The 14,618-nt window shown below is 44.7% G+C and overlaps 1 protein-coding gene across 2 annotated transcripts in view; it reads right to left on the minus strand.

Moving 5' to 3' along the window:
* ANTXR1 (ANTXR cell adhesion molecule 1) overlaps positions 1-14,618 on the minus strand; it is a 218,807-nt gene that overhangs the window by 70,494 nt on the left and 133,695 nt on the right. For both annotated transcript variants that reach the window (XM_005599916.4, XM_070236270.1), the window contains exon 14: positions 362-403. In XM_005599916.4, the coding sequence (XP_005599973.2) occupies positions 362-403 (42 nt within the window). The remainder of the gene's footprint in view (positions 1-361; positions 404-14,618) is intronic.

Below are 14,618 nucleotides of genomic sequence, written 5' to 3' on the forward strand. Positions count from 1 at the left end.
ATAAGTCTCCACAGGGAGGAGAGAATCCTAACATGTCTATTTTGGAGGAAAAATCAGTCCCTTGGGGCTCCAAATAATTGTACTGATAAACAGGTGTATGTTTGCATCTCAAATTTTACTTTTGCCAGGAGAAAACTTCCCAAAACCATTCTGTCCATAGCTGCCAGTTTAGTTTGGTTCCTGTTCATCCTCAGTTAGGAAAGAACCAAAGGCCTCCCTCCCGGCTGCTTCATAGGCAGTGGGAGCCTGGACCTGACTTAGCTCTGCTTTGCAGGGGCCTGAGTTTTGGGCCAGCCCAAGCAGCTTTCTGTCCTACCCTCCCACTTTGTCCACCTGGCTGAACTCTGCTCTGGTCACTTACCTCACTTTCCTCAGCAGGGGGTGGAGGGACCTCCTTGATAATCTGAAAAGAAAAAAAAGAACGAGTCAGTGGAAATCTCCAGCCACCTGCTTTCCAGGAGGTCTGCTCTCAAGAGATGCCCTGGTAGTGTGGCCATAGTTACCAAAGTAACGGGCCCACGTAAGGCAGGCTTGATCAATGCCATGATGTGTTTTTCTGGGCAGAAAAGCTCAGTTAGTTAGAGCATGATCCAGGCTGAGGGTTCCATTCTCAACTGTGTCTGTTTTAGTTTTGTATAGGGGCAAATGTTCCACAGGTAATAGTTTCATCTCTTACCCCAGGTAGCTATGTTACATATTCATTCACTCATTTATTCATCCAGTTATTCATGCACCTAATCATTCCCCCATCTAAACATCTACACATTTAACAAAGAACTGTACACAACAGAAGTTAAGATGGTGCTGCAGAGATGACTCAGTTATGGACCACACTCAAGCTATTGGCAGTCCTGTTAACTGTCACTGGCCCCAAGTGGTACCCAGGGAGGGAGGGTGTGATGGTCAGGAAGACCAATTCCCAACAGGGGGTGTGATAGTTAGGCAGACCAAGCCCCAACAGAGGGCAGCACAGAGGAGTAACCAGGGATTTACTTTAGGGCCCTGATACTTAAGTGGTACAAAGATTTCCACAGCAGTATTATAAGACCGTACTCTGCAACTACCCCATCATCGGTGCTGAAGAGAGACACGTGGACACTCTGGGCAGGCAAGCAATCGGGAGCCCCTTCTAAGCGATGAGAGGATGAGTGACACTTGGGAGAAAGACAGGGAAGGAGGACAGCCAGGTGGTAGTAAGCAGCCTCTCTTCACTTTCGTCCCCAACTTGCACACCCCATTCTTGAAAGGAAAGCTTTTGCAGTTAATTGGAGTCATTTACAAGGCAGTTTGGCCATTATCTACTGTGACTCCACCATGTCCCTTGGGGGCTCCCTCCTCTCACCCCACGCTTATTATCAGAATTTTGGGTCCCTTACATACAGTCCTTTCCCTTATAGGATTCTGATAAATACAAAGCTCATTACATGTCTTTTGATGTCTTAGCATCAGGGCTGGCCTGGACCACTTTGTGGATGGGTGCTCAGGCATCGCCCACAGGACCAGTTCCTTAATCTTCCAATTGGACAGCTCTCCTGGCTGTGGGCCAGGCTACCTACCTGGCATCAATTTCTTCCTCACTTCTCCGTACTAAGCACATATCTCCTTTGATTTGATGATTATCCTAGTGCCTCATTTGGGCTCTGATCGCACTGCTGCTGCCCACCATTATCTGTAACGTCATCTGTATGCTGAGACAGGCTACTGACTTCTGGCTCTGTTTACATCAGCTAGGGGACTGAGACTCCAGTCATCTAAACGGACAGTATTCAATTCATTAAGAGTCAGAGGCTAAGGCCTCCAGGGTTTCAAACTATCATTTCATCTGCCTACACTTCCTGGCCACTGTGGGAAGCCTGCTGAAGGTCTTTGGAAAGCATGGAGCCATGATTCTGCTCACCCACTCAACACTGGCTCCGAATTCCTTCAGGGAATCTCTGGGAAGGCAATCACTGCCCAACGCTGACTTCCCATCACCCCAGAGGCAGTGGTGATTTTAAAGTGGGAAATGCCTGGAAACTGGAGGGAGAGAGGGATGAAAAGCTTGGGACAGTGATATGGAATGCATCTCTTCTCTTAGGGCAGGTTTAGGGAGGGGAGTGAGAGGGGGAGCAGGATATTTGGGAACACAGACAGATGTTGACAAGAGTGCGTGTATGGTGAGTACCCTAGGCATACACAGGTTTGGTGCAGAGCCACTAGGCTTTTGTCTTCACATGCTACCAGCTTCCTCTCTCGCTGCATGGAAGCCGTAGTATAATTTTCAGATGTGAACCCCAGATCTGCCTTTTTCTGACTGTGGGGATTTGACAGGTTTCTGAACCAACCTGAGCTCCACCGTCCTCATCTGTTAAATGGAAGCAATAACATTAACCTTACAGGAATCGAGTCATGATGAGCAATGATGTTTGCAAAACATCTCCTGTAGAGTGGATGCTCAATAGACGGTGCGTACTATTATTATTATTCTCCTTTCCCTTTCTTCTTGTCTCTGTCTCTTGCCTTTGTTACATCTTTAACAAATGTTTCACTTAATCTCCTGTGTGTACTAAATGATTACCTAGGGCAATTGCCAGATGGAGCAGCCTAGAAGCCAGAGCTTCATAAAATGAGTCAGACAAGAGGCTGGCATTCAGACTGTGGCCAGGGGTCTCAAGGGGTCAGCAGCAATGTGTTCCACCACACATGTGCAGGCACACCATGTCAGCTTGGAAGTGCAGCTCCCAGGGAGCCACGACTCAGACCAACCCACCTGTGGGTTACTGTTCAATGTAACTTCCTGACTATTTATTGAATTCTACATCCAGCAGTGTCCCAAGGGGCACCCAGAAGACAACGCCAAAATACACAATTTATTTAATCAGAGGCAGAGTATTTTGTAATCCAGATTCCATGCTGACACACTGTAAATTGGGCACCTGAGCTTCTGGAAAAATGCCACCATGTTCAGGTAAGCAGGATTTTGGCACCTCCAGTCTGGCCTCATTGGTTGGGTGTCTGGCTATATTCAGCAGGAATGAGGAAGAAGTCTTCCTGTTGCTTCAATTCCCCCCCACCCACTAGTCTTCCCCTGGGGGCAGGGAGCAGCTCGCCTATAAGATGGCAAGAGAGCATTTCAAAGTACGATCCAGACAGGCTAAGTTGAAGTCATGAAATGATTATTCCAAGCCTTGAAGCTGGATGGGCTGTCTGCGAGTGAGCCAAACCCTTGTGCCAAGATCAGCACGTGGGCCACCCAAAGGAATGCCATGAGCACAGGGACACGTCAGCCCTCTCCACTTCACCCTCCAGAGGGCCAGAACCCATGTTGCCTCGAAGAGCAGTTGGGCAACAGCTTGCACTGCCCTTGGGCCTACAGTGCCACTGCAGCCATGCTGTCTGCAGAGAGACCCAGGGCTCACAGGATAAAATGCAAACTTCCCCACCCTCCACAAGCCTGCATGATGTGGCCCCACCACCTTTCCACCTCCCCCCTTTCTACCCTCCCCTTCACTTTCAGCACTCCTTCCCCCGGGTCCCCTTCCTGTTCCTTCCATGCACCCATTGCTTCTCACTTGTCTCCTGCCTAAATGCTTGCTATCCCTCCCTGCTCTGTCTACACACCTGCACACACCCTAGGTAACACTTATTCATCAGACAGATCACCAGTAAATGCACCTCCCCTGGAAAGTTGCCTGTGACCTCAAAAAGGCAAGGAAGTTGCCCATGACCTCAAAGGGCACGTCCCCTTTATGGGGTCTCACATAACCCAGGGTCTTTTGTAGCACTTCCTCTTCCCAGATGATAGCGACCCTGGCTCACTAGACATTTCATTTAAAGTCGTAAGTGAGGTCAACATGCTGCATGAGGTGCAGGACACCAGGCCTGGCTCTCCCCTCATGGTCCCCTGCTGTCTCCGTCACCGCAACTTCACATTTCTCCTCCTTATCTTTCCTATCTCTTCACTCTCTCACAGCAGTTGGTTATAGGCTAAGCTGTACAAGCTCATGTTAGACAGATGCTCATCTTAGGACATGAGAAGTGGGACAAAAACAGGGGACTTCTGTTTTGGCCCCCTTTCTTCTTAAATTGTGTCTAGTGTCTCAATGTCCTTCTGGCATGAGCTGTGTGAGGAGTACCTCCTGTAACTTCCTCTACACCAAAGACGTTTTCTTGGCATCGCCACTTCTGTTGTCCAGGCAAACTCCAACAGAACTGCTTAAGATAACTATTCCATTAACAACATTAGGCACTTGCCCTCTAATCTAAATTAGTTCAGTAGTATTAAACTTTATTGAGTATCAGAGTTGCCTGGAGGTCTTAAAAACCAGGTTTCTGGGCCGCACCCCTGGGTTTCTCCATTAGTAGGTCTGGAACAGGGTCCTTGCATTTCTAACACGTGGTGTTCCCAAATGGTACTTATGCTGCTGGTCCATGGACCACACTTTGAGAACTATGAATTAGCTTATTTCTAACAATCCTATACCTCAATTAGATATGTGGGGGTATGTTTTGACTCAAGTCAGACATTCCTCTGAGTGCTCTGTTGAGAGTTGCTTATGGCTGATTAGAAACACCAGCTCTGAAGTGTTTTAGTCTAAAAATTATGGTGTCCCTGCTCTATTGTCAGGAACTATGCGGTCTCCGTTGTTCATGTGTCCCCATGTGGGGAAGACAAAGAACTGTTTCTGGAGGGAACTCTAAGTTCTGCTGACAGGCACTCTCTTGCTTCCCTTGGTGAGAATTTGTGCTCATCTGTGTGCAGGGCTGGCATGACCCGGATTCCTGGATCCAACCCTGAAGTAATCCCAGCTGGATAGTTCCCTGGGAGTTAGGGACACAGATATTATCCTTCATTGTCTGCACCACTGGCAGTTAACTGACTGAACTGCATTTGCATCTCTTTCTTCTGCACTGGACTCTAAGCCTCTCAAATACATCGTCATACTTGGTCAAGCTGACACGTAGTCAGTGCTTGTTACTCAGTCACTATTTCTGGAATCATTGAGTGTGCATTCCTATAAAGGAAAAGGTAAAGAGAGCATTCCTGATTATTCTAAACTTCCTTGCCTCTCACTTCTGGTCTCTCAACCGTCCATATAAATGTTTCTTTAGTAATTAATATGCTAACAATCCCAACTGCCAAGAGTGGGTTGTGACCCTTGGTGTATCATGGGGATCTCATTAGAGTCATAGGTTGAGCTTACGGTTAATAACAGTAAATTATTGGACACCATCTATACCCTATTCTATTCCGGAACCCCAGCCTCCAAGTAAATTTACTTGCACTGTGGTTCAAGATCCCATTTTCCAGCTTGGTGTCCCAAACTAAATTTCTAAGAAGGCTTCCTGAAAATTTGAGTATGACATGTGCAATTTCTTTTGTTGTACAAATGGAATGTAGCATGTGAATTTGTTCATATGTGATAGGTAAACTGGGCAATAAAATCACTAAACTGTGAAATCGTGTTGGCTCACAATGTGATTTTTTTCACAAGGTAAAGGAGAATGTGATATATGTATTTTAGTTTTTGTGGTTGTGGTAAAATTCACACAGCATAACATTAACCATTCAAAAGTGTGAGGTGATTATATTTGGTGCCACTGAGTAACATCAGGTGAATGTGAAGATGTTGCCCAGATGCCAGTAGTGACGTGGGAGGAATGCACAAAACCCACACACACCTCATCTGCTTTCTCACTTCCATTTACCCTTGTGAGATGTAAGTCTATATGGCGCTCCTGAGCTTGTGTACTTTTCTATATGAAAGCATTTACTGTAGCATCCTCAACATGAATGTGTGCCCTGGTTCTAAGAATCCAGGAACTAAATGAAGGAGGAAAGCCTTAAGCTTGTAGAGGAGAAGCTTGAGAAGATGGGATACCGTCTGAGAGAGCAACAGGAGTAAAGGAACCGACAGCGAGCTCCATCAGAGACCACACTGAAGAACCAGAATAAAAGAGACTAGAACTCACAGGAGCCATCATTTGCTTAACGGGGTTAGAAGCATGTGCCATGGATGGGAGAAAAGGCGATGATGCTGAGGGCAGCGGAAGAGGGCTTTCATGGCATTCGGTCCTATTGGGAACCACACAAATAGCTCTTTTTGTTATGAAAAGAGGAACCTGGCAAAACAACAAAAGCTGGATTTCTATTTTAAGCTGGTGCAGAAGGAATAACAAGACGATGAGTCACAGCCAGCCACCTCTGTTGTCGTGACACTTCGTCCTAAGAATGTCCTTCCTTCCGTCCCGTCTCTGTAACTCAAAGCCACAGTGCTACATCATACTCATATCCACCAGGAAACTAGGTGTTTATTTTTTAAAAATCAAAGTAAAGTGTTATAGTTACTGTAATATAATTTTAATTAAGAATTTAAGACGCTTGAAATGGCAGAATTTTTGAGTTTATTATTAATTTTTAAAAGTGGATTGTTTTATTAGACTCCGCAGTTTTATTTTACTTATTTATTTTTTTTGAGGAAGATTAGCCCTGAGCTAACATTTGCTGCCAATCCTCCTCTTTTTGCTGAGGAAGACTGGCCCTGAGCTAACATCCGTGTCCATCTTCCTCTACTTTATATGTGGGATGTCTGCCACAGCATGGCTTAATAAGCAGTGCATAGGTCCAGGCCTAGGATCCGAACCAGCAAACCCCACGCCACTGAACTTAACTGCATGAACTTAACTGCTATGCCACTGGGCCAGCCCCTAGACTCCAGAGTTTTAAATGTTCTACTCTGAACCACTTTCTCGCATTAGTCCTGTTATTTTCATGGGACCAAAATTCCATAATACTGTGATATTTTTAGGAACACACTTCATGTTATAGGAGAATGGAGACTTTCAATGTACCTGCTACTTAACAACTATTCTTAACTTTGAAGAGAGCAAAGGAAAGGTTGCTGACAGGGCCTAACTTCCTCATCTAATTTCCGGTCTTTTGTGCTTTCCCTGTGTATAGTGAAACCCCAAGAAGTCTGAGTAATAATATTTGTTGGGTGTTTGGTAATTTTGGATTGTGAGCTCATGTGTGGTTTGCATTTACCTACGGGAATCCTATGAGGATTCAGTTGAGAGACCAACCTGCCAGAGAGGATTCAAGTTTCCTTCTGCAGATTCCTAAGCACTTCCAAACTGTGATCACTTTTCCTCAGCTTGCAATCGACAGAACCCAAAGTAGTATGCGTTTGAACTCTAAAACTCTGAGAGGTTACAGTTCTGAATTCTTAGGGGTGCACATACACACACCCACACCCAAACTTGTAGCCCATCCTTTCACTCAGGTTCCTAACTTTAGGCAGAAGACTCAATTCCAACTCCCAAACTTTTAAACCAAATGTCTACATTATTTCGGTCTGACAATCTCCCATAGGACGGCCACTGCTTTAGGGTCAGCTAACCATCTGATTTCCAGATCCTTCTTTATTTTAGCCCTGGGAATGTCTCCTATTTTCTTCTGAGCCTGGCTATGCATTTACAACACTTTTATTATATTTTTTTTCCCAGGAGATTTTTGGTTTTTGTTTTGCTACGTAGTCCACTGTATTACCAATGAAGAATAATTGACTTTTCACAACTGATTACCTCTTCCATGCTCAGAGAAGTTAGCTCAAATAAATGTTGTATTTAGATGGATACAGCTTTTCTGAGGCTTTGATTTAAAACACTGCATATCCTGAGACTTCTGGGCTGATCTCTGAATGCCAGCTCCTTGGCTGCCTCCCTGGTCTTATAGGTTCTGTGTGAGGAGGAGCCATCAGAACAGAGCTGTGTAGAGAAGAAATGCCAATCCAGATCTGAAAAGCCATCTAACAAGGGCTTTCAAATCACAGATAGAAGGGGATGCTTGCTCTCACGCTTTACATTTTAGACTTCCATTCTGATTCTCAAACCTTATAATAAGTGTCCTTCTAATTAAAGCTAAGAAACAAGGGAAAAAAGGCAACTTGATGTGGAAAACATCCAGGAAGTAAGAGATGCTGGCTGATGGCAGATAAATGAATCCTTTGACTATGCAAACAGTATAAATTTAACAGAAACCTCACAGCTGATTGGAGTGGGTGAGTGCTGGCCAAGTACTGCCTGTATCCAGCAATTTTACACTGTAAAAGTTTAGCAAAGGCTTGTGCCAAGGGTGTTGATCTAGAATGCACTACAAGAAGTTTTCAAAGAAATGAGCTCAACTTTTTTTTTGCATTTGGAACTCAAATTTCAAATAATTTTTGGCCTCTCATCTCATCTCCCTTAAGACTGAGACTATTTAAAAGGCCAAATTCATCATTATCTAAAAGGAGAGTAATGGCAGGAATTTTAACATTAGTTGATAAGGCCTAAGTGATTTTCATGGTAATTTAAAAGGATAGCTGTGCATATTCTCCCTTAGATGATATGTCAGTGTCACTGCAAAACTCTACTAAGTGAGACAGTCAAAAAAATCCGTGAATTCAGATTCATTCAGACCAGGAATGTCTGGTCTGCCTGGATTATGGTCAACGTGATTCCAGCCACTAGCGGTGCCTACTGGACCTGAGCAGGGCGCACAGGAAACAAGGATGTGTGGATGATGTCCACAGTATGTTCAAGCTTGCTGGCATTGATGCAGCCTCTGAGGAGGGCAGGAAAGAGCCTGCACCACAGAACCCAGGAATCTGCTCTTTCAGCTGCTTCAGCATTCTCTAGGATTATGTTTCCCAGTCTTTGGCAGAATATTAGTGTCCTTCCAGATGTCAGTATGTCAATGGGCGGAGGTAGGGATAAGCCAAGGAAGGGTTCCAAGGTCAAAATAAGTTTAGAGATTCACAATGCAAATTATCCTACTAAAGGCTCTGAGAAGTCCTACAGTGAAGACAGTTATTCAACTTAGTTTAATGGTGCCTTCAAACTTATTGTCCAAATCCCCTTTGTTCTGACATGTACCTATTCACATCTTATAGTTACTACTGTTCTGTGGACTTAGTCTGGAAATGCTGCCCCTGATTACTTGCATCATATAATCCTCAGGTGGTTTCGATGTCTAACCAGGTTTGAGCACCACAGGCCAGGGATTCTCAAAGAGGAGGAGTAGATTCACGTAGAGAAGTTAGGGATATAAGGAAGAAACCTTAGCGTCAATATGGCTCCAATTTTCTAATTTTTCACATGGGGAAATTAAGCTAAAGGATTTGCTCAATCATTTAACTGACAGAGGAAGATTTCATATTGGAACTAGTTATCTTTAATGACAGCTTGCTTCTTTCCATTTCACCCAGCAGGCATGAGGATGGTGGTGGGTGGAGAATAAGACAAGATGCAAGGCCAGCCCAGCAGGGTTGAGGGCAAGGTGGAGATGAGATGGACTGGGCGTGTGTGGCATGAGGTGCACAGTCCAGAGTGATGGGCAGGCCACGGCAGAGCTCTGTGTGCTAGGCAGAAATAATCTTGTAAGCTGCAGAGTAAGGAGTGTCCAGATGGGACTGGGTGGAGGCTGGAAAGGGATCCAGAAAGCATGATGAGCCTAGGCCCAAGATGCCTGGCAAGGGAGCTGCTCTTCCTAGTCAGGATTCTATTAAACAAACTGTCAGTAAATCCCTTTGGTGATGTTAGGCTCGGGTGTCTGGCCCTAAAAATTAAATGTTATTCTTAAAGGTGTGGAGAGCATTCTCTGAAGACTTTATTTTTATTTCAATTTAAAGCATATCGAGTTCTTGATTAATTTTTCTCCCTTGCAACCTGTCATTGCAGATGTCCAAGGGGCTTATTTGTTGAACTATTCTTGAAATTCAATAAAGTGAGTTAAACACGATCTTTTATATAAATTCTTTAAAGACTGTTCATAAAATACCTACAAGGCCATTAAAAACAGAAAAAAAGAGAACAGAATTTTGTTCATATAGGGCGGAATTCTGAATGCACTCCCCTGATTGTCTCCCAACAAACTGAATAAAACTTTTTGCCATTATTTGAACAGAAACATAGTGATTTGATTTTACCTAAAGAGCATGGTTTAATTAGTTTGATTGCAGAAGAACTGCAACTTTATAGCAGGATCTCTTTTTTCTTTCCATATCATCTTAACCATTTTTCAGGGGACAGTTCAGCAGTGTTCAGTATATTCCTGTTGTTATGTAACCAATCTCCAGACCTTTTTCATCTGGCAAAATATAGCAAAATCTTTTTACCCAGGGTTCCTGATATACCATTAACCTCCCAATAAAATAGGCACATTTCTAAGATTTCATTTAAGAAACTGATATAAATGTTTTTTGTTATATAATATTTGACACATGTATAACATTGCATATAACATACATATAAGTTATGAAACATACTAATAATACAAACACCCACGAGACTACCATGCGATACAGTTCCATTGGTTTGTGACTTCCTTCTGTATCCATTCTCCTTCCCCCAAATTACTTGGCTTTTTAGTTTAGTTTGAAAACATAAATTACATACTAGACACTGTACTTCTTTTTAGGATTAGTTTCTGTGACTAGTTTCTTCTTCCGCTGGAGGAGTTCATAGTTTAGTGTGAGAAATACATATACGAATAAATAGTTCTGATAGAATGAGGAAATCCTCTCATAGATATGTGAAGAAAGTGCTATGAAAACCAAGTGAGGTTGCAGCTAATTCTCCTCAGATGGGAAAAGTGTGAAGGAAACTACTACGATGGAGTGATCAGCGAGCTGGACTTCGAAGAAAGAGGAATTGTTGACAGAGTAGATAAAGAAGACGAGAATATTTCAGCAAGAGGAAATAATATGGGCAAAGAGATTGTGGTAAATAAGTACATAGTATATTCGGGTGCCCCAAAGAATAGAGTGTGCCTGGAGATGGCATCCATTTAGCTACTCAACAAACTTTGAGACATACTGAGTAAGAGTTCTGAGCCAGGCATTACGTTATCCTCTGGGGAACTACAACTACAACCCTGGCTTCCAAAGCTTATGTCTACAGGAGAAGACTGACAAGCAAACAATTACAACAGCATGATCAGTGCAATGAAGGAAACAGGTACAGGGTACTAAGGGAGTCTATGCATAGGGAGGAGAAGGTTAGCGGTGAGCCTAGAGGAGTAGGTCATGGCTATGTTGAGATAGGTCTACACATGCCAGGTCAAGAAATTTGAAGTCTATTTTAGACACATTGTACAGTCAGAGGATTTTGGGCAGGGAAGTGAGCAGGACCATGACCTGCTAACTTTTCTTTAAAGGAAAATTCTCTCCAGTGAAGGTGAGAAAGACTAAGAGACCAGTTAGAAAGTTATTGGAATAGTTCAGGTGGGAGATGCAGCATCCTAGACTAAGGCAATGACATTCATTTATTCCAAAACTCTTTATTAAATAGCTACTCTGTGCCAGGTATTGTGCTTTTGCTGGGATAGAGGGTGCAGGTGGATATGACAGATAAGACTGGGTGTGAGAGAAGAGGATGCTGTGTAGACAACTCTGACGTGAGACAAGACAAGGAGTGACAGAAGAAGGCATCAGCAATCACTCCGCAGTCTCCAGTTTGGGCAGCTTGAAGAATGGTGAATAGCAGTGCGTCCATTGGTGAAGAGCAGATTTAGGGGATAATGTGATGAGCTTAGTTTGAGACACGTTGAGGGTGAAATGCCTACAATTGAGATGCCCACTTGGTCCCTATACAATGGGCCTGGTCCTCTGGAGCCAAGGCCAGCGATGGGTGGACACATTAAGTAGCCATCAGCATATCTGTTGTAGTTAAAGTCATGGGAGCTGGTGATATGGCCTGAGTAGAACATGTAGAGAAGGCCAAAGTCAATCTTGGAGGCCAACAGGTGAGTAGCAGAAGAAGAACCAAGAAGGAGACAGGGAAAACCTGAAGAGACATGTAGAAGGCTCTGTAGAAGCCAGAAGAGGAAAGAGCTTGAAGGAGAAGAGGTCAACAGTGCTTACTGCTGAAAGAGCACAAGTAGAGAGAGGAGCAAGCAGAGACCATTGACCGGGGAGATAGATGGACTAGAGAAACAATGGCGACGGAGGTCAGAGTGTAGTGGGCTGAAGACTGAATGGGAGGGATTGGGGACAGTCTACTCTGCAAAGAAGTTTGCAGATGAAAGGAAGGCAGAGATAAGAGAGTAGCTTGAAAGAGAAAGAAAGTATGGACATTTTTAAAGATTCAAGGATGCTGGCATGCTTTTGTAAGCAGAGGGGAGGAAGATAGTGGAAAAGAAAAGATGAAGATACCGCAGGCAGAGACGAAGTGAGAGCGAACAAAATGAAGAACACAAGTGGAAGGAGAGGGAGGAGGGGCAGGACTGCGTCTGAGGGGAGGGGAGGTTGGAGGAGGACATAAGCATAAGAGTTGCTTGAAGTGGAAGGGTTCCACTCTGTCACAGAGACAGAAGAGCAGGTTATCTACTGACGGTAAAGGGGCCTGGGACAGGGATCTCCAGGAGAACGGTAACAGTTTGGGAGAGAGACTGCAAGGGTGGAATCTGGGGCTCCATCAGGATGAGGTATAAGTGTGCTAAGCACTGCTGAGGCCTCATAAACGTGCAGTGGCCCCAGTCAACACGCTTGGGCAATTCTCCTCTGAAGTGGGTGGCGTCTTGGGAGCAGGAGAGGAGAATACAGACAGTTGCTTGGTCTAGGTGTAGGGATGGGCAGGGCAAGTGGGGTGAGAGTTAGGGAACAGAGGGTGTTCATGAGAGGGTCAACATGGGGTCAGTAGATTAATAGACCAGGCAGGCATTTGTTCTATGCCCCAGATTTTTGATTTGGAGGAGCCAGTCCCTATTGCTGATCAGAATCTATCAGTGTCTTGCTACCTGCTGAAATTTAGCAGCGTTGATGGCCTTTGCCTGTGTACGTGAAGCTACCAGCCTAGCTGGGCTACAGGCTCACATCAGGGCACTGGCTGGGATGTAGGCTCACATACCTCTTGGCTGGGATGATGGTAGACTCTTGGCTGCCTGAATTTTCTAGAACAGCATAGTGCCCTAATGTTACTGATTCATTGTTGATCTCTTCTCTCTACACATTCAAGCCATTCATAACATTTACTCTTCTAATACATTTCAATTCTTTTTTTCATGATCCTCTTCTCATTCAGATTTTCTAGTCTCCCTCTTTTTGAAGTTCAACTTAGAGATTTCAATAATATTGGACCGAACTTATGAGTAGATGGAGTGGCCAGGGCAGGACTTAAAGCGTTCTGGGAATGCCTCTTGTGGAACTGACAGGGCCTTATCTTTTCTGGTAAACAACTGAACACTTGAATTTGCTTTTTTTTAATTAATTTATTTTTCTTGAGGAAGATCAGCCCTGAGCTAACATCTGCCAATCCTCCTCTTTTTGCTAAGGAAGACTGGCCCTGAGCTAACATCTGTGACCATCTTCCTTTACTTTATATGTGGGATATCTATCACAGCATGGCTTGCTGAGCGGTGCCCTGTCCACACCCGGGATCCGAGCTGGTGAACCCTGTGCCGCTGAAGTGGAACGTGCGCACTTAACCGCTGCGCCACCGGGTCGGCCCCTTGAATTTGCTTTTTGAAAATGCAAATAAGCCCAGGGTGCATGGTCCAATGCATGTCTCCCTTTCAATGTGGGTGTTTTTGTGCCAATGAATAAATGTAGAAGCCATTTAATTCTAAACCTTTGAAGCCAAATGTTTACCTGGGGATACCAAAGGCCATCTTGGGAAACATTAAAAGGTTTTGATCCAGAATCTAGCCAATTCTCTCCCTCTCTCTCATTTATTACTGATAGGTTATACTCTGCTATGTAGGCAATAAATTAACCCAGGTTCCAAGTAGCTGGAAGGTAAGAGCCCAGATGGGAGTGGCTGGTGTCCCTTAGGAAAGGCAAAGCACAACGGGTAGCACCAGTCACTCTCACCTTTCAGATTTCCTCTTCCAGACTGGGCCAGCAGGTAATGAGAGGATGCTGAGGCAGAGGGCAGGCCTGAGAGTAACCGCTATGCCTGTTCTGGTCATGCTGGTTGTTCCATTTAAAAATGCTGTTTATGATTAGTAAATAGTGACCTGAGTGCCTGCCCTTCTACCCTCTCGTCTGCCACCCTGCAGGACTTGGTGGACTGTCTCCCATCTCTGCCCCAATCCAGCCACTAAACGGTTCATTTTTGGCTCAGTTGAGGTGTGGGACCTTGCAGGTTGTTACATGTTTTGAATATCACTTCTGGACAGAACTTTGCAGAAGGGGGAGGAAGGGACCGCAGACACAGCCTCATGCACTCCACATCTTGCAGGCCCTTTCTGCTCTCTGGCTATTTCCCACCATCGAGATGCTGCTTTGGTACCAGGTCATGGGGCATTTCCCACACTTGGCCAGGGCAAGGAGAATGAGAGACGAAGGTTTCAGGACCATGATTTACAAGGAAACCCTCTGCTAGTCCCAAAACTGTGGCGGGGTGCTGTCCCTCGGGAGAGTGACTTCTTGCATCCTCTGAACCAGGATCCTGGGGGGGCAGGTGATGTTTGCCCTCCTTCCTGCACACTCCCTTAGAAAACATATGACTTTATGCTGTCCCCCTCAGAACATCATCACTCATCAAGGATGCCAGTGATCAACAAGTAGTTTTTGGGGGCACCCCGAGCATCAGAGCCCTGGCCAGCTTTCGGAAACAGGGGTAGGGCAGTGTTTATAGACATCATAAACAGGAAGATT

Source organism: Equus caballus, chromosome 15, assembly GCF_041296265.1.
Source record: "Equus caballus isolate H_3958 breed thoroughbred chromosome 15, TB-T2T, whole genome shotgun sequence".
NCBI classification, from domain to species: domain Eukaryota; kingdom Metazoa; phylum Chordata; class Mammalia; order Perissodactyla; family Equidae; genus Equus; species Equus caballus.